The sequence below is a fragment of the Pleurodeles waltl genome, chromosome 9 (assembly GCF_031143425.1).
Source record: "Pleurodeles waltl isolate 20211129_DDA chromosome 9, aPleWal1.hap1.20221129, whole genome shotgun sequence".
Classification (NCBI taxonomy): domain Eukaryota; kingdom Metazoa; phylum Chordata; class Amphibia; order Caudata; family Salamandridae; genus Pleurodeles; species Pleurodeles waltl.
The window spans coordinates 168,361,593-168,387,535 of NC_090448.1; the positions used below are offsets into that span (position 1 = coordinate 168,361,593).

The window sequence follows — 25,943 nt, forward strand, 5'->3', positions numbered from 1 at the left end:
AAAGAAGGACTACGTTAATCACACGTAGTCCGCTCCCGCTCCACATATAAAAACGGGCAAAAATCGGCAAAACGCCGATAAAACACACAGCGCGAGGAGCGCTATTAACATTAATATAAAGCGCGCAAAATCGCAACGCTAACGTTAAATGAACAATAACACAATAAAGTACAAATCTATAGACATGAGAAAAGGCAAATATGAATACTTATCTGCTGCGAAGCAGCAAAGAAAGAGGAAGTGACGTCGAGGGTCAAGACATTTATGGACTAAGGTCGATGTTGGTGATTGGGCCATGTGACTATATGTTAAGCATCAGGGGATGTGTAGTTTTTTGTTTAACTGTATTTTGATTGGCTGCTGTTTGGGTCAGTAAAGAAAGAGATAGCATAATCGGAGCCTCCGGTCCTGACATAGAATTTGTTTCTGTGTGAACTTTACTTTTCACCTGTGTCATGCTTAAGTTATCAATGACTTATAAAAAGCATGTCACCAGAGAGCATTGTGGAGAGACTTACAAAATGTATCAGTTTCCATTTTTTTGCTAACTGTTTTTTATTGATATCTACTAAAATGAAAAACCGTGTACAATTTGGAGTATAGATTATTATGGAGAGCATGGCATAACACCCCTTTGGTGAATACAGTTCAGGATTTAAGAAGTATTCATTATAGTATATATACTTCTAGTTGTGATTTATCAGAACTGTTCAAATATAGGATTAATTCTTATTAGAGCATGTGGTGCACTACACATTCTGTGCTGAAGCGGGGGCCAAATATGAGAGACAGTAGGAATCTTGATATTCAAATCTGTTTGTTTGCTTCAAAGTCCTGCAATTATTACTTATAATTGCTAATAAAAATTTTGCACTAAGGGGTATCACTGGGACTTGGAAAAGAATTGGCAGAAATGAGTAAATATACAATTTGTTCACTTAGGGAATTCAAGATTTTGATAATGTTATTTTTGTCTGCCATGCTCTGCGTATGTCTTGTTTTTAAAATTGTTTTTTTAAACTGCCTTAATTAAAGGGAAGGTTCAAAGTATAACCACGGATAACCCCCGTGCCAAACAACAAAAGCACAACCAAAAGACAATTTGGCAAAAAACAATAGGAAGATGAAAACCACTGGGAAAGGCGTGCAAATAGGGATGGGGTGGGGGCAGCTAGTCAATGGGTACGGAGCAGGTGAGGGGCAAGATGGACAGAGGTAGTAGGGAGACAGGAAGGGCCCACAGGACCCACGACCTCCTTTGATGAAAAAGTGGTTGTTAAGGCTGGATGAGGAAGGGAAGAGGTAAGGGGAAAGGGGAAAGAAGACCGGACACCAAGTACATTCCTCAGAGTGTCCTCACGAGATAGAGGATGCAGAAGAAAAGGGAGAGAGAAAGAAAGAGTGAGGGTAGTGCCCAGCAGTGAGAGGAGGCAACAGATATGGGAGGGGGACGCAAGGGATCTCTAGATCGAAGCAAGGAGGGAGACAGGGATAGGACCACCCATCGCTGTGAAAAGGGGGACTGCCAGATGGAAGAGATGGGTGTGGTGGTCAGAGAGAAACTCCACATCATGATTCAGGAGGAGGCAGGACAGCAGTATGAACATAGGATCATGGAGTATGGAAATAAAAGGCCAGGCAGATTGGGTGGGGAGTTCTGCCATTGGTAGAAAAGGCTGGAGGGGTGCAGGAGGTGAATGTCAAGTATTGGAAATGGAAGGTCCCCACTTTTCAAGGAATCTGTAATAGTGGTCATTGAGACGGGCAATTAAATGTTTATAGGAAGGTACCTGAAATGTCCTACTCAACCAGTCTTCCAGGGTCAGGCTAATGGACATTGGCCAATGCCACAAGATGCAGATGTGTGATAGGTAAGCATTGGGCAAAATTGTGAAGAAGAATAGTCTGGGCCTTCAATGCCCCAGTGAGGGGAACTGTTTGCCCGATGGTGTTGGCAATAGAGGACCAGGAGGATGACATAACTGGGCAGTCCCAGAGAAGGTGAACAGTGTCCCCAGCCAGAGAGCCACACCTCCAGCAAGTGGTGGATGGGAAGAGGGAGGACATGCAGAGTTGAAGTGGGGCCCAGTGCCAGCAGTTTAGCACCTTCAAGTAGATGAACTTGAGAGGGGCTCATCTTTTGCAAGTAGATCAGCCTAATTGGTGTCAGAGTTTTGGAGTCCCAATCTGGCCGTCCACCAGTCCTGGAGGGAGCAGGCCAGAGCAAAAGAATAGAGTCGATCCACAAAGACATGGAGCAGCCCAGAAACCACACCCTTTTAAGTGCCCTATTTCTGCAGGAAGTCCATCAAAGGTGAAGGTGCCAAGTCCAGGGGAGGGGGGCCCAGGACCTGACAGAGGCAATACTGTAAGAATTGATAGTCCTAAAAGTGTTGTGCTAGAAGACCACACTGCTCTTTGTATTCCACAAATGTCTTGAAATCCCCATCCTTGATGAAGTTGAAGTAGTGATGTTACCCTCAAGAAGCAAACTCTGGCCAAAGGTTCTCTGAGCCCCTGATCTGAACAGAGATGTTGTACCACTGAGGTGATAACAACTGAACGGGTCTTTTCCCAGCTTGGGGATTAGAGCAATACATGCTCAGTTAGAATCAGAGAAGATGAGGTGGGTGGGGTCGCACCCGAGTAGGCTTTGAATAGTAAGAGAGCCAGAATATGTCTGTTGACCTTCTAGTACCTGAATAGGTAACCATTTAGCTCTGAGAACTTACCACAGGGCAGACCATCAATTGCCTCCAGAATTACCTCAGCAGAAAGTTCAGCCTCTAGGGCTAAAACCTGGTGCTCCATGAGGCACGGTAGTGCATTACGGAATAGGAAATCCTCAGTGTCTGCAGGGGTGCTTACAGTCTCAGAATAAAGGGTCTCGTAATAAGCCTACAAACAGTACAGGATGTCTAGTGGGTCAGTGAGGAGGAGACCATCTTCCTGCCTATATGCTGGTATAGCACATAAGGTGTTGTGTTGTCGCAGCTGAAGTACCAGAAGATGGCCCACCTTCTCGCTATTCTCGGAGTGAAATTGCTTGAGGCAAAAGAGTGCTGTCTCCGCTCGGGAGGTGTGTAGAGTGTTGTACTCCTATTTCACGTGAAGCAAGGCTTGGTGATTGGGCTGAGAGGAAGAACAGGATTATTGGGCAGTGAGAGAAAGAAAAGTAGTCTCAAGTTGCAGTTGCTGACATGAATCCTTGACTTTCCGGTGGGAAGAGGTTTGCATTAAGTCTCCCCGCACCATTATCTTGCTGGCTGCCCACAAGGTTCTGGGAGAGGCAGTGGACTCCTCATTGGTGTCAGGAAAGGAGCAGAGGTAGGAGCATAGTCTCTCTTTGTCTGCATGGGCTTTATAGTGTGAGAGGTTAAGGCGCCAAGTCGGAGTGGGTGGGTGGAGGGCCCCTAAGTCTAGATGGAGCTGAATCGTGTCATGGTCTGTGACCCTGGAGGGGATAAGGTCGGCATCCACCAGGTGTCTGAGCAAGGCCTCCTAGGTGAGAAAGAAATTATTTCTTGACCAATTTGCCATGTACTCTGGAAATGTGAGTGCAATTATGCTCTGTGTGATGTAGGAGCCTACAGTCTCCAGAAGCCTTTTGACCATCTGCATTTCTTTCACTCAGTTCTACTGTGATACAAGAAAACCATGCCTGTGTGTTCTTGGGTTGTAGTGAAATTAAATAATAAAGCTTCCAGTTTATAACACCAACTTTATCATCTATATCATTTTCCTGGTACATCCCTAAATGTAGATGTTTCTGTTCAATAACTTCCAATGCCATTTTAGTCTTATTTGTTGTACTTTGAAGAAAATTAATGTTTACTGCGCATCTACAGCACACATCTTTAAATTTTGATTGTTACAGTACAGTGTTAACTTTCAACAATCAAATATTTTTCTTTTCACAAATGTAAAACATTCATTGACCCTCTTAGACTCTTCTCACAAAATACATCATTTCAGCTGAAGCTGTATGTGAGAATTATAAATTTGCTTAAATGCATTTCACATATTTACAATGATGATTTACCAAGCAAAGTTCATAGTTTTCAATTCAATTCATGTTCGAACAATTGGCAGGAGTTATCCATTATTCTAGTTCAACATGAACCTGACGCATTATTCTCGTTTTCTAGGAAGATTTGCCTTCACTGCAAGTGTCCACTGGAGGAGCATAGTGTTTCCACTATGCCCCTTGAGATGGAGAAGACCATGAACAAGCTCATGTTTGACTTTCAAAGGAATTCTACTTCTGATGATGATTCTGGTTGTGCCTTGGAGGAGTATGCTTGGATTCCTCCTGGACTGAAGCCAGAGCAGGTAATTCTTTATCTGTCAATTCACCATGTCTGCCTTATAGATGTATTTTACTTTGAAATATAGTACAAGGGATTATATTTGTTGTAACATACTGTGAAGAAGAATCTTGAAGGTTTAGTACATTGCATATTGTTTACAAGCAAATGTCTAAAGTGACCTACACTGTGCACTCTTTGTGCACTCCTGTGGTGACAGGCATTTGCATATGCAGGCAGTTGCATGAAGTGTCTGTTAATATGTTTTTCCCCTTCTGTGTTGATTGTATTGTCAAATGATGTGTTTGGAGGGGTCCCCATTCGGGGCTTGACTAAATGAGATGTTTCCTAATAGAGCAAATTCTGTAAGAATGGAATAGGACTAGCACAGTTCCATTTCTGGACTGTTCAGTTATCATGGCCCTTTATTGTTGTCTGTCTGTCTGTCTAAATTGGGGGCATTTCAGTTGGGCCAGTGTAAGAAATATATGCCCAGTCATTTATATTGTTCTTCTCTAGCAACATAAGCAAATTTCTAACCACTTCCAACATTTACTGATATGGAAACTGAAGCACAGGGAGATGACCACTTTGTGTTATCTGGAGTAATCGGGATTAGAGGCTAGATCTCCTTGATCTAAAGGCAGCTGCCCTGGAAGTAGACCCCGAAGGTCATTGCCATGGCAACCTGTCTCTACGTATTTCGAATTTGTGTTGTCAGGAATGCCTTTGCAATACAATTTGTTTGTGTGTAAGTAACATTTTTAAGTTACATAGTTAATAATCTGCTATGGTAAAGTTTTCCTTAATAAGTAGAAAAAGTAAGCATTTCACTTTGAGTGCAATGGATAGAAAGACGGGAAGAGTTTTATAAAGTAAATGAAGTCATTGCATATTCTTGGTCCGCACAGACCGTTTAGCTTACTTCACTTAATTTTGGTGAAAGAAAAGATCAGGTTCTGGTCAGTGGAAGTTAAATGTGTAAATCGCCTCAGGTGATGAACCATTTTCATTGTAAACAGTTACTATACTTATCGATTTTTAAAAATATTTTATACCTTTTTATGTGGTCTACATTAGTCTTAATATGAGGACTAGAAATTTTGAAAGAAAATCTGTACTATCAAACCCATCAAAGCACTTGTTTAATAGGTATGCCTTTCAACATAACTCCTGCCTAACGTCACATAAATGATTTATGTTACATATATATTTTCTTCTGAACAAGGCGTTTTGTAACTTTAAAGAGTGCTTTTAGAGAATTGCAAGAACGTAGATAACTCTGTTTTGATTGTTTGATTGTATGACTTCTACACCAGCACTACAGACAGACCCAATAAAGTGAGCCTGATAAGGAACTTAGGGCCAGATGTAGGAAAAAATCAAATTGCGACTTGCAATTTGCGAGTCTGTGCGACTCGCAAATTGCAAGTCGCAATTTGACATGCAGAAAGGTGTCTCAGACACCTTCTGCAACTCGCAATGGGGTCGCAAAGACCCACCTCATAAATATTTATGAGGTGGGTCGCAGTTTGCGACCCCATTGCGAGTATAGGCACTCGCTAACATAGAGGCCTGCTGACGTCAGCAGGCCTCCATGTTAGCGACCTGCCTTTTAAATAAAGGTTTTTTTTTTTTTTGAAATGCAGCCCGTTTTCCTCACAGGAAAACGAGCTGCATTTCAAAAAATTCCGAAACCTTTAGTTTCGGAACTTTCAGGGCAGGGAGTGGTCCCTTGGACCACTCCCTGCCCTGAAAAAATAATATGGGGTCCATTCACAAAGGGGAAGGGGTCCCATGGGGACCCCTTCCCGTTTGCGAATGGGTTACCATCCACTTCAAGTGGATGGTAACTGCGACTCCATTTGCGACCGCATACGCGGTCGCAAATGGAATTGCATACCATTGCGAATCGCAAATAGGAAGGGAACACCCCTTCCTATTTGCGATTCGGAAATGCATTTTGCGAGTCGGTCCCGACTCGCAAAATGCATTTCTGCATAGGAATCTATCATTTGCGAGTCGCAAACGGCAAATTTTGCCGTTTGCGACTCGCAAAGTGCTTCCTACATCTGGCCCTTACTTATTTATCTCCTGCATGCAGTTCCTTATTTACAAACATACATTTTCCTTTGTTAAATGACTAGAAACAATAATGGAAATCTTGCAAATATAATTAACTGCATTAGCAGAAATGTAAATTTAAAAATGTTTTTGTTATTCGTACCAACATTAGCAATTGCTGCATTATTCATTTGGTATTCAATCTATCCAGCACGATTTATTAAGGTCATTCCCCTTTCTTAATAGTGCCGAGAAATATATTGGGATGCCAGTGTACATTTTTCCTGGCAACGTTTGACCCTTTTCCTTCATCATTAACAGATCCGTTTTCTGTATTCAACATTAATGAGTCATCACATTTTAAAATTAATGAGGGGACGCAATAGAGGTATATGTCTACTTCTCAAGGCCAAACCTCTAACCTTGACTGTAAACTTTACTAAACAAGAGTACTGAATTATATTGACTTGGTAATTTATCTTGTTATGGAATAGCAGCTAAAATATGTGCGCCTCTATCTATATAATTGACATATCACATTATCTTCCCAGCTTTACTTGAATCACAGAAACCTGCTGGTACTTTCAGAGGTTTTATAAAATTGTGTTCAGTGTGTTTGGTCCATTGCTTTGCCTGATGTGGGGATCTGAAGGGCACATCAGATCGGCAATAAGTAACACTAAAAAATGGGAGCTTGAGGATCGCAGTCTTATTAATAGGGTACCAATGTATAACTATACACCTTGTTTCAAATTCCTACTTCCACTCTACCACTTTCCCTGAATATGCTAAAGTTCTTCAAGGTGGTTATTGATGCTCAGTGACACACGAGGCAGAGAACGTTCTCTCAGACCTTATAGCAGTCACATCCATAAACCATTTTAGACATATTTAATACTAACATTTCAGCACTGTTTCTGACCTAAATAAAATGATCTGTTGTATTATATGTATTTATTTGTGTCTGCACTGAGTTCTTTGAGATAGATTGTGCTTGGTATGCAAAGATGGGTTGTAATAATAATAAAAAATCAAGATAAATAAAACGATTCTCAGTCGGACAGAGATTATACGTACCTGCATGCACATTTTAAAGGCCTATGCACGCCTTATAGCAAAGTTGTACCTATTAATACAATTTCACTTTAGCAGTTGTGCACCACACCTTTCTGCATCCGGAACTAATACAGGCTTTCCAATTACTATTTTCAGCATTAATAATGTGCCCTCCTGAATGCCACCAGGCCCACAAAGGGGCACACAACGTAAAAATAACCAGGCACAATGTATAGTCCATCAGATATGTCATTCTAATCCAGAAGTCCTATCATAATGACACAATACCATATTTATTATGTGGCAAGACAGAGATTATACGTACATGCATGCACGTTTTAGAGGCCTATGCACCCCGTATAGCAAAGTTGTACCTATTAATACAATTTCACTTTAGCAGTTGTGCACCACACCTTTCTGCATCCGGAACTAATACAGGCTTCCCAATGACTATTTTCAGCATTAATAATGTGCCTTCCTGAATGCCACCGGGCCCACAAAGGGGCACACAACGTAAAAATAACCAGGCACAATGTATAGTCCATCAGATATGTCATTCTAATCCAGAAGTCCTATCATAATGACACAATACCATATTTATTATGTGGCAAGACAGAGATTAAAAGTACATGCATGCACGTTTTAGAGGCCTATGCACCCCTTATAGCAAAGTTGTACCTATTAATACAATTTCACTTTAGCAGTTGTGCACCACACCTTTCTGCATCCGGAACTAATACAGGCTTCCCAATGACTATTTTCAGCATTAATAATGTGCCCTCCTGAATGCCACCAGGCCCACAAAGGGGCACACAACGTAAAAATAACCAGGCACAATGTATAGTCCATCAGATATGTCATTCTAATCAAGAAGTCCTATTATAATGACACAATACCATATTTATTATGTGGCAAGACAGTACGTACATGCATTTTCAAATCCGTTGACTTAAGTGGAATACATATTTCCTTGACTTTCGGCCATAAACAGTTATGGCCCTAACTTGGCTCACTCTGTTTTCATCGAACGAAGTCAGGCACAATCTATCAATCACGTTATTTTATGTCAAATGTCTTTTGAAGGGAATGTGTAAAATCCGTAGGGCACCCCGGCAGAAATAATGCTTTTAATGACGGTGAACAAGTCCGTATATGTTTGACCAGTTGGAAAACATCATGTATTTTTCTCTTGCTATTCTCTGGTGTGAATTAGTCATTTCTAGCAGATATAGAGAGGAAAAATAAAGCAAGCACTCTGTGGAAACTAATGTCTGTCAACATCATACAGCCTAATGCAGAAACCTGCTGCTTGCATCAAGTTTTGTCTCAGTAGATCACCATGTCTGATCTGAAAACCATTCACTTTAACAGAAATGTGGCTTTAAGTAGTCACTAGTTCTCATTTTGTTTTTCATTTTCAATGCAAGCCCTGTTCTAGCAAATTTTCTTATGAATCTCTAGCACTGCTTAACATTTAATTGTCAGTGTTCATTAACGCTGAGTATTCTAGTACAATCCCTTACTCTTCTGTTTAAATTAACAGTACTTTACCAAAAAATGCAAGATAATAATATTAGTTCAGCATGCATCCTAGTAAAACCAGGAAATGTAAATGAGAAATTCACAGACAAACTGGACAAATGAAGGAACAATCTCCCTCTCAACATCAATGGCATCACTAGCTTCTAACTAATACCAACACATTTACACCCGCACACCATATGTACCAATTTACAAACATTCTTCCTGAACAGACCCTATAATACTTATTCAGCTTTAAGATAAACAAGCATTGGCAAAGCCAGTAGGTCTCACCAATGCAAGAGCCATTGGCTTTTTCACAATGTTTTAGCCATGTTGTACACCTGCATGGCTGCTGTTCAGCATGACTAAAAGTTAGTGGCATCAAGGAGCATGGTGTGGAATGTCATAGAGTGGAATACTGTGGTTTGCCGTAGAGTGTCGGGGAGTGGCATAGATTGTTGTGGAGTGGCATAGAGTTTCGTGAAATGCATTAGAGTGGAGTGTCATGGAGTCTTGAGGAGTGGAGGAGTCTTGGAGGGAGTAGAGTGGAGTGGTGTACAGTGGAGTAGAGTGGCATAGAGTAGAGTGACATAGAGTGTCATTGAGTAGAGTGGCATAGAATATCATGGAGAGAAGAGTGTAGTAGAATAGAGTAAAGTGGCATGGGGGAGTTGCATACAGTGGAGTAGAGTGGGGTAGAGTAGAGTTGCATAGAGTGGAGTAGGATGCCATAGAGTGGAGTGGCATAGAGTGAAGTAGACTGTCATATGGTGGAGTGGTAAAGAGTCTAGTAGATTATCGTAGAGTGGAGTGATATAGAGTGGAATAGAATGTTGTACAGTGGAGTGACATAAAGTGGAGTTGAGTGTCATAGATTGGAGGGGCGTAGAGTGGAATAGAGTGTTGGTGTAAATTGGAGGGATATAGAGTAGAGGGGTGTTCAGTGGAGTACAGTGGAGAGGTGTAGAGAGGAGTGGAATGTGGTAGAGTGTTGTGGCATGTCATAGAGTAGAGTGCCTTGTCGTAGAGTGCAGTGGCAGAGTAGAGGGAAGTAGAGTGTCAGAGTGGAGTGGCGTAGAGTGCAGTGTTGTGTCATAGAATGGAGTAGAGAATGGTAGAGTGGAGTGGAATGGTGTAGTGTGCAGTATGTATGGCGTGGTAGTGCACTGCCATTATAAACAACACATTTTAAATTGAAGTAACCATTAGGTTTGCACAAACATACAGTTTTATTGAGAAAAATGTACAGAAAACATACAATGATGTGCGGAAATGGTGTCACCTAAAATATGATTTGTTTTGATCGTATTAAAATATTTGTTTCCACCACACTTTGAAATTGAAATATTGTGCTTCATTTGTGCTTTCCTAGTTCTGAAATATCTTCACATTTCATTTACAGACATCGAAAATTTGTTGTGTGCTAAAAGTTTTTCCTTTCACATCCCCAGCAAGATTGTCCTACAAATGCTCTCACTTTGAAATCAGAGAAGGAAAAGTAAACACCAAGCTCCCTCAGAGGACAGAGCCTGACATTTGATCTCAGTCTTTGAATGCACAGCAAATGTGACAAAATAAGAACCAAACTTAAAAGCTTGTTTACAGAAAGCAAACACATGTGGAAAAATAAAAGGGTCCAGGTAAAAAGGATATGTTCCAGGGAGGGACTCACTCATGCTGGACAGCCTAAAACAAATAAAGCAGCAAATAGAAAGCAAGCAATTGTGAGTTAAACAACAGAAAGCCAATGGTAAGCAGTGGGCAGAATGCATTTCCAGGGAAGTGTTATATCTAGGTATCTGGAGAATGTGTTTGTGGAATGTTGGGAGAAGTCGGAATGTGGGAGGCATGCTGAAGGTTCGGGACTCTGCTGTTGGATACCGAAGCAAGCGGACGGTTTCTGTTGATGACTGAAATAAACCACAGGATTTATATATAATATTCCCACTGTCACGCATTGTTTTTTACAGTGGCGACGAGGGTCTGGAGACAATTTTTGTGAGATACAGTGTATCTCTTTTGCGGACCTATATGCGTCTGGGAAGTTTTTTTTTTTTATTTCTTCTCTCTGCGGTTACGGAAAGTTTGCATTTCAAGGACATACGGCTGAGGAGAAATTCTACGGACTGAGTTGGTAACTTTAATGTTAGTTACTTTGTGATTTATGGCATTGAACTTAGCCGTTGACACGACTAAGTTCAAAACAAGCGGCGCACGCGATATGTTTACCACGCGGCAGCATTCTCCTTCAGCGACGGTGTAGCGCATTCAAGTAACACGCGCTGCACTGTTCAGTAAGCGCGTTCAGGTAACACGCGCTGCACTGTTTCCTTCGTGCTGCTCGTATCAATTGGTGGGAGCAACTCGTGCTTCAGTGGCATATTTAAAAAGACAGACGTGAATCAGGACAACAAGGCTTACCTCATCGTAGTTCATTGGGAACAGCTTGCTGGATTTTCTCCACAAAGCTTCCGGTTTCGTACTGGTGGCAGAAATAGAAATAGGACTGTAGGTACAGCAATAAAAGTCGAAAAAAGACCCGCACATAGGAATAATAGAGAACAAGTTGTAAGCGAGTTTAATATCACATATATTGTTCCATACAAAGAAAAAAAAAGGAATATAAATAAAACTTTCCAGGATTAAAGATGCAATTTGAACCACCGTCTAAATTTTTGCAAAACAAAGGTGATCCGCCTATGCATTGGTCCAGATGGAAGGAAGAATTTTTAACCTATTTGAGTGCAATCGACGTTGAAAATATGTCTCAAGAAAGGAAAAAAATATTTTGCTGCATTGTTTGGGCTCGGAGGGACAAATGGTGTTCAGAACTTTACCACCTGTGGCTATTTTGGGACAAGGTGATGGAGAGGTAGATGTGTTCAAAGAAGCTTTAATAAGATTGGAAAACAGATTCAAGCCTACACCAAGCATTGCGTTGAATAGATTCAAGTTCTGCACAAGAATGCAGCATCCAGAAGAAACTTTTGATGACTTTTTAACGGCACTCCGGGGTTTATCAATACATTGTAATTTTGGAGAAATAACTGATGAAATGATTAGGGATCAAATTATTGTGCACGTAAAAAGTAGGAAAATTCAGGAACATTTGTGGGTTATGGGAGATCCTAAACTACAAGATGTTATTGCAACTGCTAAAGCTTTGGAACAGTCAGAAAAATTGATAAAAACTATACAAGAGTCTGACAAAGCTGGTAGTATGGAATTGGATGTTGTGGGTGCGATGAGAGGGAATTCCAATAGTAAAATGGGTGATAGTAACAATGTTGTAGAGAGAAAAGAAAGGTATGGCAGGGTGGATAAATATGCTTGTTTTCGGTGTGGTAGTTTGAATCACTTAGCGTCGTCAGCTCAGTGTCCGGCTATTGGAAAGGATTGTAAGAAATGTGGTAGAATAGGACTCTTTGCTAGGGTATGCAGGGATGTTAAGAAAAATAATAATAATTTGAGAGGGAAAATGGCGTGTGTGAGTGTTGGAGCGACCTCTGACCCTGGTTCTCAGGCAGGTCGCTCCCCTCACCGCCTCACAGCCTCCAGCGTGACCGCTCTCGCTCCTGTGCCCTGTGCTCCTGTGCCCTGACTGCCTTCCCGCCTCCAGTGACCTAGCGCCAGCCCCCTCTTCGTTGTGCCCGAGTGCCTGTGTCCGCTCTTTCTTCTGTACCCCGAGTGCCTGTGCCCCTGGTATTGTTCCACTGTATTGTATTGTTTTTACCTTGTTTGCCCTTACCGTGTTCTTCTCTCTTCCAGCCTCGTCGCGTCACCCCATCGCCGCCCGTTCGTTTCCCGCCGCTACACTCCGGTAGCTCCGCCCCCTTCCTCCCCATTGGCCGCCCCGCTCCCACCTCCCAGCTGCTCCACCCTCCCTCTTCCCCTCATATGGAGGCCGCGCAGCGATAGAGAAAGCGACCTCTGACCCTGGTTCTCAGGCAGGTCGCTCCCCTCACCGCCTCACAGCCTCCAGCGTGACCGCTCTCGCTCCTGTGCCCTGTGCTCCTGTGCCCTGACTGCCTTCCCGCCTCCAGTGACCTAGCGCCAGCGCCCTCTTCGTTGTGCCCGAGTGCCTGTGTCCGCTCTTTCTTCTGTACCCCGAGTGCCTGTGCCCCTGGTATTGTTCCACTGTATTGTATTGTTTTTACCTTGTTTGCCCTTACCGTGTTCTTCTCTCTTCCAGCCTCATCGCGTCACCCCATCGCCGCCCGTTCGTTTCCCGCCGCTACACTCCGGTAGCTCCGCCCCCTTGCTCCCCATTGGCCGCCCCGCTCCCACCTCCCAGCTGCTCCACCCTCCCTCTTCCCCTCATATGGAGGCCGCGCAGCGATAGAGAGAGTGACCTCTGACCCTGGTTCACAGGCAGGTCGCTCCCCTCACCGCCTCACAGCCTCCAGCGTGACCGCTCTCGCTCCTGTGCCCTGTGCTCCTGTGCCCTGACTGCCTTCCCGCCTCCAGTGACCTAGCGCCAGCGCCCTCTTCGTTGTGCCCGAGTGCCTGTGTCCGCTCTTTCTTCTGTTCCCCGAATGCCTGTGCCCCTGGTATTGTTCCACTGTATTGTATTGTTTTTACCTTGTTTGCCCTTACCGTGTTCTTCTCTCTTCCAGCCTCGTCGCGTCACCCCATCGCCGCCCGTTCGTTTCCCGCCGCTACACTCCGGTAGCTCCGCCCCCTTGCTCCCCATTGGCCGCCCCGCTCCCACCTCCCAGCTGCTCCACCCTCCCTCTTCCCCTCATATGGAGGCCGCGCAGCGGGCGCGCCGCTGGCGCGCCGAAGGCGCGCCAAAGGCAAGCCCGTCTGCGCCCGTCCGCGCCTGGACCGCGCCCAGCGCCAGACCCACTGGCCCCCACCGCTGCGAGCCTACACGCCGGACCTACGAAGCCACCACCCTCATCACACTCAACACCGGCCGGATCCCCGGGTGCTGCCGTGCCGCCCCAAGACGCACCCACGGACCCTACACCTGCCAATCCTGCAAGTTCTCCTGCATCCAGACCCGCACCGCGCCCGCCAAACCAAGCACCAACAGCAACCACCTGAAGTGCATCCTGCTTAACACCCGCTCCATCCACAGACACGCCGTGGAACTCTGGAACCTGCTCGACACCACATCTCGAGACGTCGCCTTCCTCACAGAAACCTGGATGAACGCCTCCTTAGCGCCCGACATCGCCATCGCCATCCTGGACGGATACAAGATCACCCGGAGGGACCGCATCAACCAGACAGGAGGAGGCATCACCATTGTCCACAAGAACACCATCCGCATCACGACCAACTCCGACGACACCCTCACAGCTGCCGAACATCTCCACTTCCAGATTCACACCGACCCCAAGACCACACTCAGAGGCACCCTCATCTATAGACCCCCAGGACCCCGCACACAATTCAGCGAAGACATCGCAGACTTCATCAGCCCTCACGCCCTCTCCTCCGCCGACTACATCCTCCTAGGGGACCTCAACTTCCACCTGGAGAACAACAACGACAACAACACCACCACCCTGCTGGACAACCTCGCCAACCTCGGACTCAAGCAACTGGTGAACACCCCCACCCACTACGCCGGACACACGCTTGACCCAGTCTTCTCCTCCAGCAAGTACATCTCCTTCAGCCACTCCACCGGACTCCACTGGACAGACCACAGCTGCGTCCACTTCAGCTTCAGAAAAACCACGACTCACCACCACCCACAACAGGCTCCATGCAGGAGCTGGAACAATATCACCGCCGACCAGCTCTCCACATCACTGAGCCAGAACCCTCCCGCCAGCTCAGCGGACCCCAACCAAGCAGCCAACAACCTTACACAGTGGATCACCAACTGCGCTGACAACCTCGCACCTCTGAAAACCCATCCCATCAGGCCCAACAGCAAGAAAGCCTCCTGGTTCAACAACGACCTCAAGAACTCCAAGAAGAACTGCCGCACCCTCGAGAGAGCCTGGCGAAAAAACCCGACTACAGACAACATGACCGCGCTCAAGTACGCGTCCCGTAAATACCACCAGCTGATCCACACCACCAAGAAGACAGCATTCAAAGAACGACTAGACAACAACGCACACAACAGCAAGGAACTCTTCAGCATCGTCAAAGAGCTCTCCAACCCCAGCGCCGGAAACAACGACATCACCCCCTCACAAGACCTCTGCGACTCACTCGCCTCGTTCTTTCACCGCAAGATCGCCGACATACACAACAGCTTCGGCGCACAGACCACGCACCCAACCACCAAACAGACGCCCCCCAACACCACCCTCCGCGCCTGGACCCCGGTCAGCACCGAAGACACCATCCATACGATGAACACTATCCATTCCGGATCACCAACCGACCCATGCCCCCACCACGTCTTCAACAAGGCCGACTCCGTCATCGCACCCTATCTCCGGGACATCATCAATTGCTCCTTCAACACCGCCACCTACCCGGAGAGCTGGAAGCATGCCGAACTCAGCGCCCTCCTGAAGAAACCATCAGCAGACCCCACCGACCTCAAGAACTACCGCCCCATCTCGCTCCTCCCGTTTCCTGCCAAAGTCATCGAGAAGACCGTCAACAGACAGCTGGCCGCCTTCCTCGAGACTAATGGATCCCTCGACCACTCACAGTCTGGCTTCCGAGCAAACCACAGCACCGAGACCGCCCTCATCGCAGCCACTGACGACATCCGAGCCCTGCTCGACAATGGGGAAACAGCGGCCCTCATCCTCCTGGACCTCTCCGCAGCGTTCGACACGGTCTGCCACCGCACCCTAGTGCAGCGCCTCAGCAACATCGGAATTCAAGAGAAGGCTCTAGAGTGGATCATCTCGTTCCTCACCGGAAGAACCCAGAGAGTCCGCCTCCCCCCGTTCAGATCCGAGGCCACCGAAGTCATCTGCGGCGTACCACAAGGATCTTCACTCAGCCCCACCCTCTTCAACGTCTACATGAGCCCCCTCGCAGCCATCGCACGCCATCACAACCTCAACATCATCTCCTACGCCGACGACACTCAGCTGATCCTCTCCCTCACCAACGACCCAGCCACCGCCAGAACCAACCTGCACGAAGGGATGAAAGACGTAGCCGAGTGGATGATGAACAGCCGCCTGAAACTAAACTCAGACAAGACGGAAGTCCTCATCCTTGGATCATCACCATCTGCCTGGGATGACTCCTGGTGGCCCCCTGCCCTGGGCAGTGCACCCAAACCAACGGACCACGCACGCAACCTGGGCTTCATCCTGGACTCCTCCCTCTCGATGACCAGACAAGTCAACGCCGTCTCTTCATCATGCTTCAACATCTTACGCATGCTCCGAAAGATCTTCCGATGGATCCCCACCGAAACCAGGAAGACGGTCACCCAGGCACTCGTCACCAGCCGACTGGACTACGGTAACACCCTCTACACCGGAACCACGGTCAAACTACAGAAAAGACTCCAACGCATCCAGAAAGCCTCCGCACGCCTCATCCTTGACATCCCCCGACACAGCCACATCTCCGGACACCTGAGAGACTTGCACTGGCTCCCCATCAGCAAGAGAATCACGTTCCGCCTCCTCACCCACGCACACAAGGCCCTCCACGACCTGGGCCCCAGGTACCTCAACAACCGCCTGACCTTCTACACTCCCACCCGCCAGCTACGATCGACCAGCCACGCCCTCGCCACCGTGCCACGCATTAGAAAAGCCACCATGGGAGGAAGATCCTTCTCCTACCTGGCAGCCAAGACTTGGAACTCCCTCCCCATCCACCTCCGTCTGACCCACGACCACCTCTCCTTCAGGAAGCAACTCAAGACCTGGCTGTTTGAGCAGTAGCGGTCCCCCCTCCCCCCCAGCACCTTGAGACCCTCCGGGTGAGTAGCGCGCTATACAAATTTTTTGATTGATTGATTGATTGGAAAATCTAAGGTGGATGGATGGGGCAGTGATGTGAAAAGCGATGAGCATAGTGGGACGGTGTTATCGCTGAAAAGTTGCGATGGTGAAAAAGAGAATGTGTCAAAACGACCTATGTGTGAGGTGATGGTGGCAGGAAGAAAGTTAGTACTTATGGCGGATTCGGGGTCGCCGTGGACAATTGTTGTGCAAGATTATTTCGAACGTATGTTTGAAGGTATTTGGGACACAACTGATTTAAATGAACCTGACATTGTAGCTGAGAGTTTTGAAGGTACGACAATTGATGTTATGGGATTTGTGGAGATGGAAATTGTGTTTAAAGAAAGAAGAGCAAACATTAAATTGTATGTGGCATCAAAAGGCGTGAATGTCTTGGGTTGGAAGGATCAAGGTAAATTAAATATAATTTTGAACCCCAGGAGCAGAGAACCTGTATTGGCAGTAGGATGTTGGGAAAACAGGGAGGAGATCATTTCCAAATTTCCACAAGTTTTCACCAATAATCTCGGTAAATTGGTGAATTACAGCCATAAAATAAAGGTTAAGAATAATGCTATACCTGTAGTGCAGAAACTTCGAAATGTACCTATTTGTGTTAGAGAAGAACTTAAACATATATTGACAGAGATGATAAAAGACAATGTAATAGAAGAAGTAGAATCCTCTGAATGGGTTTCTCCAATTGTGTTGACCCGGAAACCAGACAAATCTTTGAGGTTATGTGTGGATTTGAGGGCGGTGAATGCAAACATTTTTGTAAATTGTCACCCTCTGCCTAAGATCAATGAGGTGATCAGTCTGCTAGAAGGAGCAAATATTTTCACCACCCTAGATTTAAGGTCAGCGTATCATCAAATAGAGTTGACGGAGGATTCAAGGCATCTTACGGCGTTTATCACTCCACAGGGATTGTTCCAGTTTAAAAGGATGCCCTTTGGTTTAGCCTCTGCGGCATCAGTTTTTCAAAGGGCAATGTTTCACTTGTTCAAAGACATGGATAAATATGTAAAATGTTTTCAAGATGACATTTTAATATTTTCCAGGGATGAAAAAGACCACAAAGAACATGTAGCAAATGTTTGTAATGTATTGAGGGAAAAGGGATTGACTTTAAAGGAAAACTAATGTAAGTTTTTTGCCGAATCTGTGGAGTATTTAGGGCATAGCATATCTGGCAATGATGTAGTTCCAAAACAGTCTTTGGTTGATGCTATTGTACTGTTTGTATTGTATTGTATTGTATTGTAGTAGTTGCTCCTGACAATCGGGAGAAACTACTATCATTTGCTGGATTATGTGAGTAATATAGTAAATTTATTGACAACTTTGCCACAAAAATGGAACCTTTGAGAGAACTCACACGGAAAGGGATCCAATATATTTGGTCGGAAAGACAAAATGAAGCCTTTGAGGGGATAAAAAGGGAGATAGTGGAGGCTCCAACTTTGAAACCTTTCAGTGTGGGGGCGCAATGTGTGGTGACGGTGGATGCGAGTATGTATGGAATTGGAGGTGTATTATCTCAAAGATGTGGTAAGGACCGGTGGAATGTTTCGTTTGCCTCACGTACACTCAACGACACAGAAAGAAAATATGCTGTGATTGAAAAGGAGTTGTTAGCATGTACTTGGGCGGTTGAACATTTCAGGGACTATATTTGGGGTACAAAGTTCATTCTTCAAACTGATCATAAACCCTTGGTGGGTATTCTTTCTCCAGGTGGGGGATGGAATGCCACAGCTCGTATTGCTAGACTTGTGTCAAGATTGCAAGAGTATTGTTTTGATGTTGAATATGTACCGGGGAGGAATAATGCGATGGCAGATTGTCTATCAAGACTTCCACAGAATGAGAGAAAGGGGGATGAGGCATTCCGTGAGATGTTGGAGAATGATGTAATTTCTAATGTATCAGGATACATGACTGAAGAGTTTGGGAGCATCAAAGAAGAAGATTGGATGGATTGGTTGAAAAATGATGGTATATTGCAGGAGGTAATAAAATATGTGAGAGATGGTTGGCTGGGTAGAGGGAGGTTTGCCTCAGAATTAGAACCGTTTGCTATGGTTAGGGATGAATTGGAAGTGGTAAATGAGATGTTATTCAAGAAAGGGAAGTGTATTCCTCCCAGCGGATTGATACAGACCATTTTGAGCATAGCCCATGAGGGACATCCGGGTATGTCATCTATGAAACGTTTGGTACGCACATGTTTCTGGTGGCCAGGATTAGATAAAATGGTAGATAGAGTGGTCAGAGAATGTGATGTTTGTGTAAATGCAGAGAAAATGTTAAGAACTGTGCCTGCCCCTTTGGTACCTGTTTCCTGGCCGACCTCTCCCTGGCAAAAATTGGGATTTGACATTACTGGTCCATTTTATTCACTTCCAGCTGATGCACGTTATGCTCTAGTTCTTATTGATTATTTTTCCAAGTGGCCTGAGGTAAAAATGGTTCCCAGCGTTTCAGCGAGTAGTATAATAGAATTTTTCAAGGAAATTTTTGCTAGAGAGGGTTATCCAGAAGTTTTGATTACGGACAATGGGGTTCAATTGGTTGCTGGTGAAACACAGAGTTTTTTTAGGTACAGCAACATTAAACATGTTACTACTCCGTTGTATGAACCACAAGGCAACGGACAGGTGGAGAGATTTAATCGTGTTCTTAAAGACAGCATAATTTGGGCACGTGGTTTTGGAGGTTTGTGGAAGGAAAAGTTAAGAGAAAGATTATGGCTATATCGGATTACTCCACAATCCACAACAGGTGTGAGTCCTTTTAGACTGTTAAGAGGAAGACATCCTGTATCGAAATTATGTCCATGGTGGTTCAAGAGGAAGCATGGCAAGGAGTGGGAAAATGTATCTGTGGAAGAAGTCAGGGAAAGAGTCAAGGGCAAACAGATGAAGATTAAAGAAATTTATGACAGAAAGTGGAATGTGAAAGAACCTAAGTTTGTAGTGGGAGATTGGGTTAAGATACGTAAGCCTGGTTTGGTAAGAAAGACTGAAAGCAGATTTAGCAAGGCTATCAAGGTGGTCAAGGTGCTAAGAAATAGTGTGGTTGCGCAGGATGACAGAGTGTGGAATGTGAGAAGGGTGGCGAAATGCCGTGGTGACCAAGTTGATGGTAATGAAGGTAATTGTATTGATCATCTGGTAGCAGGGTGGAGTGGTTGTTGTGAAGAACTTGTACGACCTGTTGAGTGGGCAGGAAGCGAGAGAGAGTACGGACAGTCTGTCCCTGCAGATGCTTCCTCAGATCAAGGGAATTTTGGGGACAACATAGGGAATGGAGATTCTGTTGCTTCAAGAGTAAAACTCAATGCAAGGAAACGTTGTCCACCGTGCAAATTTAGAGAGTTTGTGTAATTAGATATTGAGTGTTAATATGTATAATAGTTATGTTGCATACTCCGTCATTATCTATACTTTGTGTTTTCATTTTGTATTTTCTGTACAATTTGGATTATGCAACGCCATTTATTGTTTTTGGTTTCCTTTAATATATTTCTGTTTTAGGAAGGGAAATGTGTTATATCTAGGTATCTGGAGAATGTGTTTGTGGAATGTTGGGAGAAGTCGGAATGTGGGAGGCATGCTGAAGGTTCGGGACTCTGCTGTTGGATACCGAAGCAAGCGGACGGTTTCTGTTGATGACTGAAATAAACCACAGGATTTATACATAATATTCCCACTGTCACGCATTGTTTTTTACAGGAAGCTTTCAGAATGTTCCCAAGGCTTTAGCAAACCAAACCGCTGCGCTGGTTGGGAGATTTTGACCTAAAAAGCAATGTTGCCATGGTATGTCCTGCTTGTATTGATTTGTGTGCCTTGTGCAACCAGCACTTTCTGGCCACAGCTCAACACAATCCTCTGGCTAGTTCCCTGTCTGTTCTCTGTCAAAAGAGATGGCGTGTGGTTTTTAAAATTCATCAATTAGACCTTCTTAGCATCACTCTCACTAATTAGAATGACTTCAATTGGGAAACCAATAATCTTTTATAAATCAATGCTACTAATCTTTACATACATCCATGGTAGATTGTTTTTGTACATGTTATAAAGTGAATTACGTAAAGGAAAAGAGCCAGAAAACAGAGTTTACAGGATCATTGAGTTTATGTGTAGCCCACCCAACTACTGGAATGGAGAGGGGCAGCAGCAGAGCAGCACCCACATTGGTCTGGAGGGCATTTTCACCTAAAGTGCCTCCATCAGCACATCAGTAAAACCTATCTTGGGGGCCAGCTTAACATTATGTTTCTGTCTAGAAAAAAAAACCTCAAGGGTGGAAGTAATGGGGTGTTACTGACAAAATACAAAAGTAAATTTGCCTGACATGTAAGGAGTTTTGTCCCTGTGTTCTGGGGCCATTTCTGTAATCCGTCTTCTTGGGAACGCCCTGTCTTAAATGGTTGACATGTATAGGAAAATTCAGCTTTGAAAGACCATCCCTAAAGAGGTCGGGCCTTTCAATTCACGCAATCTGGGAGCCATGTGGTGGATGGGCACCAGCTAAGAGTTTCTGATGGCAAATCCAGTTAACTCATACCAGATTTGTAACTCTGACCCATGTTTCTATGCTAACCCTAACCCATACATTTTATTTTATGTCATGCCTCACACCATAACTTACTTTAAACCTCATTTATGAACATAATCTTACCCTCACCATACAATTCTCACATTCCTAACCAGTGAATTTGTTCACTATTTTTTCAACTATTTTGTGTCTAGAATATCCATTTCAAACTATTGAAAAGTTACATACTCACAGGTTGGGGTGGTAACTAATTCATAAAGGGTTACTTTGAGCTCCTACCCTTTGTGAATTTCTGTAAGTTTCAGATGCAGTAGACAGTCTCACAGTGGATCAGGGGCCATGTTCAGTGAAATGTTTTATAGAAGAAACCATTTAAAAACAGCCCTGTTTCATTTAATGAAAATAGGCTACATTTAATATATATATATATATATATATATATATATATATATATATATATATATATATATATATATATACACACACACATATACACACCTAATAACAGACATTGTGGTTTGCTGACCTTTGCAGGTCACCATCATAGTGATTGTGTCCAATCATCAGAGTCTCAATTTGTGACCTACCTGTTGAATTTTAATGAGGTAGGTCAGATTGGAAACCACTTGGATTTGTAGTTTTGTGAACCAACCTATTGATACATAGACCTAGGCACGAAATTCAGTACTGGTTGCAAAAATACTGTCTGCAGTATTTGTGACCAGTGAGAACATCCGGCCCTTTATTTGTAGATTTCATCTCAGGCATGCCTTTAGATTAATTCTGAATAGATGGCATGATAAGCGATTTTACTTTTTATACTAGTGTCAGGGTGGGGGAGATGCATTTTAAACTAGATTAACATCTTCAACAGTAAACAAAGAATAAACAATTTACAGATAATTTGTCACATGCTGAATATAAATGGAGGAGACTGGAAACGATATAAGAAGAAAAAAGCTATAAGAATGTGGAGGCCTGACCTTAATATCGTATGCATTTTAAATCTTACAATGCAATGATTTGTATTGTTAAAGAACACTTGCTGTGTTGTGCTGCAAAAAAGTGAATAAACAGGGTAATCCCTTCACTACTCAAACAGCAGCCTCTCTATTTCAATATCTGTTTGACTCAATTCTGTTCTTTATTCAGGAATTTCGTAAAATAATACTGGATATACATTTTTATATGGGGCTATGTATTGAAAACTGTTATGTATTCATAATCCTGCTTCTCCTTTCAGAAATCGTTTCTCAGCAGCTTCTGTCTAGCAGATAAAAATGACTGTAACCCCCTTTTGATAATAGAATTCAGTCCTCTCTTTGAATAACATTTCTCAATGTTGGCACAGCTGCATAATGTGGCAGCGCAGGTCTTTAGGACCCCCTTCCGTTCTTTACTTTAGGCAATCTTCAAAGCTATTCTCATGCTGCAGGTACCATTATTTGAGGTAGATCCTGGACATGTTCTTCAATTGGGCTGTGTTTGAGAACTTTAGAAACCAGCAATTGATAATCTGCTTTTGAAGAAGCCCTAAGCTATTGTGGCAGATTTGTTAAATGAACACTCTTTTTCAAATTTACCACCTTCCTCTAAGCTGACTGGAAAGTATTGGTCTAGTCAATTTAGTTAATAAAATTATATAGACTACTTGCTATGATCATGTGAGTTTTCCACTCAGTGTGTGGTACCAAGCTGGTAGCATCAGGGCTCTAAAATATGTTATATATCTAAGCAACCAGCTGATCATTTTCAATAGTTTTAGTAATAAATTAATGACAGAGAATTGGCTGTGATGATTCTACCCTAGGCCCACCTATCCAGGTGCAGTGTGTGACATTGCTTTTGGCTCTTGTCCTACCAGCATTCACCTCTTGACTCTACCTCTACGTAGATGTGACAGTATCATTGGTGTTAAACTTTATAAATAAAAGGATGCCCCTAGTTACAGAGTTATAAGGCACATATCTATATCTAACTAAGGTTAGTGAAAGCTTGAATGCCACTCAGACATTTGTTTGTATTCAAATCTTTCCTCTTTTGAATCTCTTCCTGGATCCTGCTCCTGTGCCATTAGTTATTTCAAATGTTAACAAGGACAACTGTGTCGTTCTTTTTCTAGTTTGAGATGCCAAAGTTTCTGTGGCAGAATACAGCTCCTGCAGAATTAATGGCCTGTTTCCATTGAAACATATCTCTTCTGCGTAGGGCAGCAATTCTTAACATTTTGACTTCTGCGGACCCCCTCCTAATCATTACTGGAACCCATGACTCCCACTAAATCATTTTTGGAACCTGGGGTCCCTCTGAGACAGTACTTGAAGCTGGGGATCCCTCTCTAAACCTTTTTGATGATATGAACTGCAAAACAATACACAAAAGAAAACAAATATTCATCAAACAAATGCACAAATTATGAAATATTTTGTTTAATTTATATTCAAATCGCATATTTAAATATACAAATCAAAGCGTAAATTTTAATTGGGAAAGTTGGAGCTTTTCAAAAATCAGTTGAAGCCACTCATCATCCATGCTACATTCTGTTTGATGCATTTACACTGCTCCCAAATATCAATCTCAAGATACTTACTTTATTTTTAGCCTCAGGTGTCAAATTCTTTCACATTTAGTGACCGTTTTAACAGTTATTTTCATATTATTTCATTTTCTAAGGAGTCACAGACCCTCCTGAATAGGCTTTGCAGACCCCCAAGTGGTCCGTGGATCACAGGTTAAGCGTGTGGAGGTCATTGTGGGTTTTTCCGTACCTGGTACCATCTTGTTTTGCATAGCAGTACCAATTAGCGAGAGACAGTTCCCCTGCCTTAAATATAGTGGGGCAACAATAACTATGATCTGGTGGCTCTGGAGCTAATGGATTGCCAGGCTGAAGATTTACACCAGCAAACTAGCTGAGTCTTCACTGATGAAAACCCATTGCTTCCACAGACTCTAAAAAAGAGTGGATAAACTTTGGCAAAGCAGGAACTCCAGCGATATACCATGATGTTTCATCTTGTTCCTTGATAGCATTATTTAAAAGTCAGCAAGATGCAGAGCAGATATATTGCTCCATTGAAACCCTGAATACACTTAGGATTACTACCTTTATGCTCTGAAGGTTTTCACTCAGGAATGGCGTATGCTGACTTAAGTGTCATGGACATTGTTCATGACAGCTACACACACTATCCCTTGAAGTTGACCAAGTAGAAAGAAGAATGAAAGATGACTACATTTATTATCTGTGTTGTTACTTTATTTTTCTAACAATTTCACTCTCCCACCCCAGCTGGAATGCCATTCAGGAGAGCTCATATTCTATTGGTTGTGACCAGTGATATTCATCCCCTAGAAACTCCATAGATTGACAGTTTTTTATATCAGGTTTGACTGTCTCTTGTCAGACTACAGTTTACGTTTATATTTTTATAGGGGGGGTATGTATTGAAAACTGTTATATATTCATAATCTTAATAAGTGATGAACAAACACACCAAAATGGGTTTCGTTTTACACATTGGATGTTACGTCTGCTAAAGAATACATTTTTTAAATATATTATATACTTGTTTAGCCCTCAAGCGACTCAAATTACTTCATATAATCTTCATGGCACCAAAGAACATTGGTGCCAAGTATGTACAGACTTGTTCAGCATTGTATACACCCAGCCATAGATTCAGAACAAGGCAAAGCTGGTCTAACAAGCCAGGTTCATCCCCTATTTACTTGAGTGCTCAACTGAGAAATTCATTGCCCTCACACATCAAGACCTGTCCCAAGCTGTCTTTACTGGAGTCAAAAACTGAAAACAAGTGTGTTCATAGATGCATCCTGATCCTTGTCAAAATCCCTGGAGCTAACCCTCCTCCTCTTCCCCCTTTCGTGAGGGACTTCGCCTCTAGGAGTGCAAGCGACCATCATGAAATACCACATTGAGGACCATTAGTGGATATTGGCCTATTGCAGATACTGACCCATTGTTTGTGGCTGATGGAGAGTTTGGGTTTACCCTGATCTCCCCTCTTGGCTTGTACACTGTAGGAAGGGGCTTCCCTCAAAGGCCAATGCACCACATAATATTTAAATAAATAAAGAAGTGGCATGATAGACTACATTGAAAAAGGCCAAATCATGATATCATTACATTAAACATGTCCACTTTATGTTTTTTTTTCAACTTTTTCTCATACAACCATGTAACTAAACATTTTTCATTTATCATTACCCTTGCGCAACATGCTAAAATGTTGCATTTTGCGTACTTGAGCTTGAACCTTAAATGTTGGGGGTTGGAGCTCAAAAGATACCAGCAGCCTCACCAGCAGTTCCAATACAATACATTATTTTAATGGGGATTGTCTGTGAACATCCATCTCAAGCCGTCAAAAACATTGTATCTGTCCTCACAAAACACACCTATTTTCAATCTGACCTGTCAGATTCCTTGACCAACTGCAACCACATTTCAGGAAGCTGTTACCATGAACTGATATTTGTGATTTACTTATAAATGAGCAGC

The 25,943-nt window shown here is 43.6% G+C and overlaps 1 protein-coding gene across 8 annotated transcripts in view; it reads left to right on the forward strand.

The window, feature by feature from the left end:
* PRICKLE2 (prickle planar cell polarity protein 2) overlaps positions 1–25,943 on the forward strand; it is a 1,019,428-nt gene that overhangs the window by 832,355 nt on the left and 161,130 nt on the right. For all 8 annotated transcript variants that reach the window (XM_069206505.1, XM_069206507.1, XM_069206504.1 and 5 more), the window contains one exon: positions 4,149–4,332. In XM_069206505.1, the coding sequence (XP_069062606.1) occupies positions 4,149–4,332 (184 nt within the window). The remainder of the gene's footprint in view (positions 1–4,148; positions 4,333–25,943) is intronic.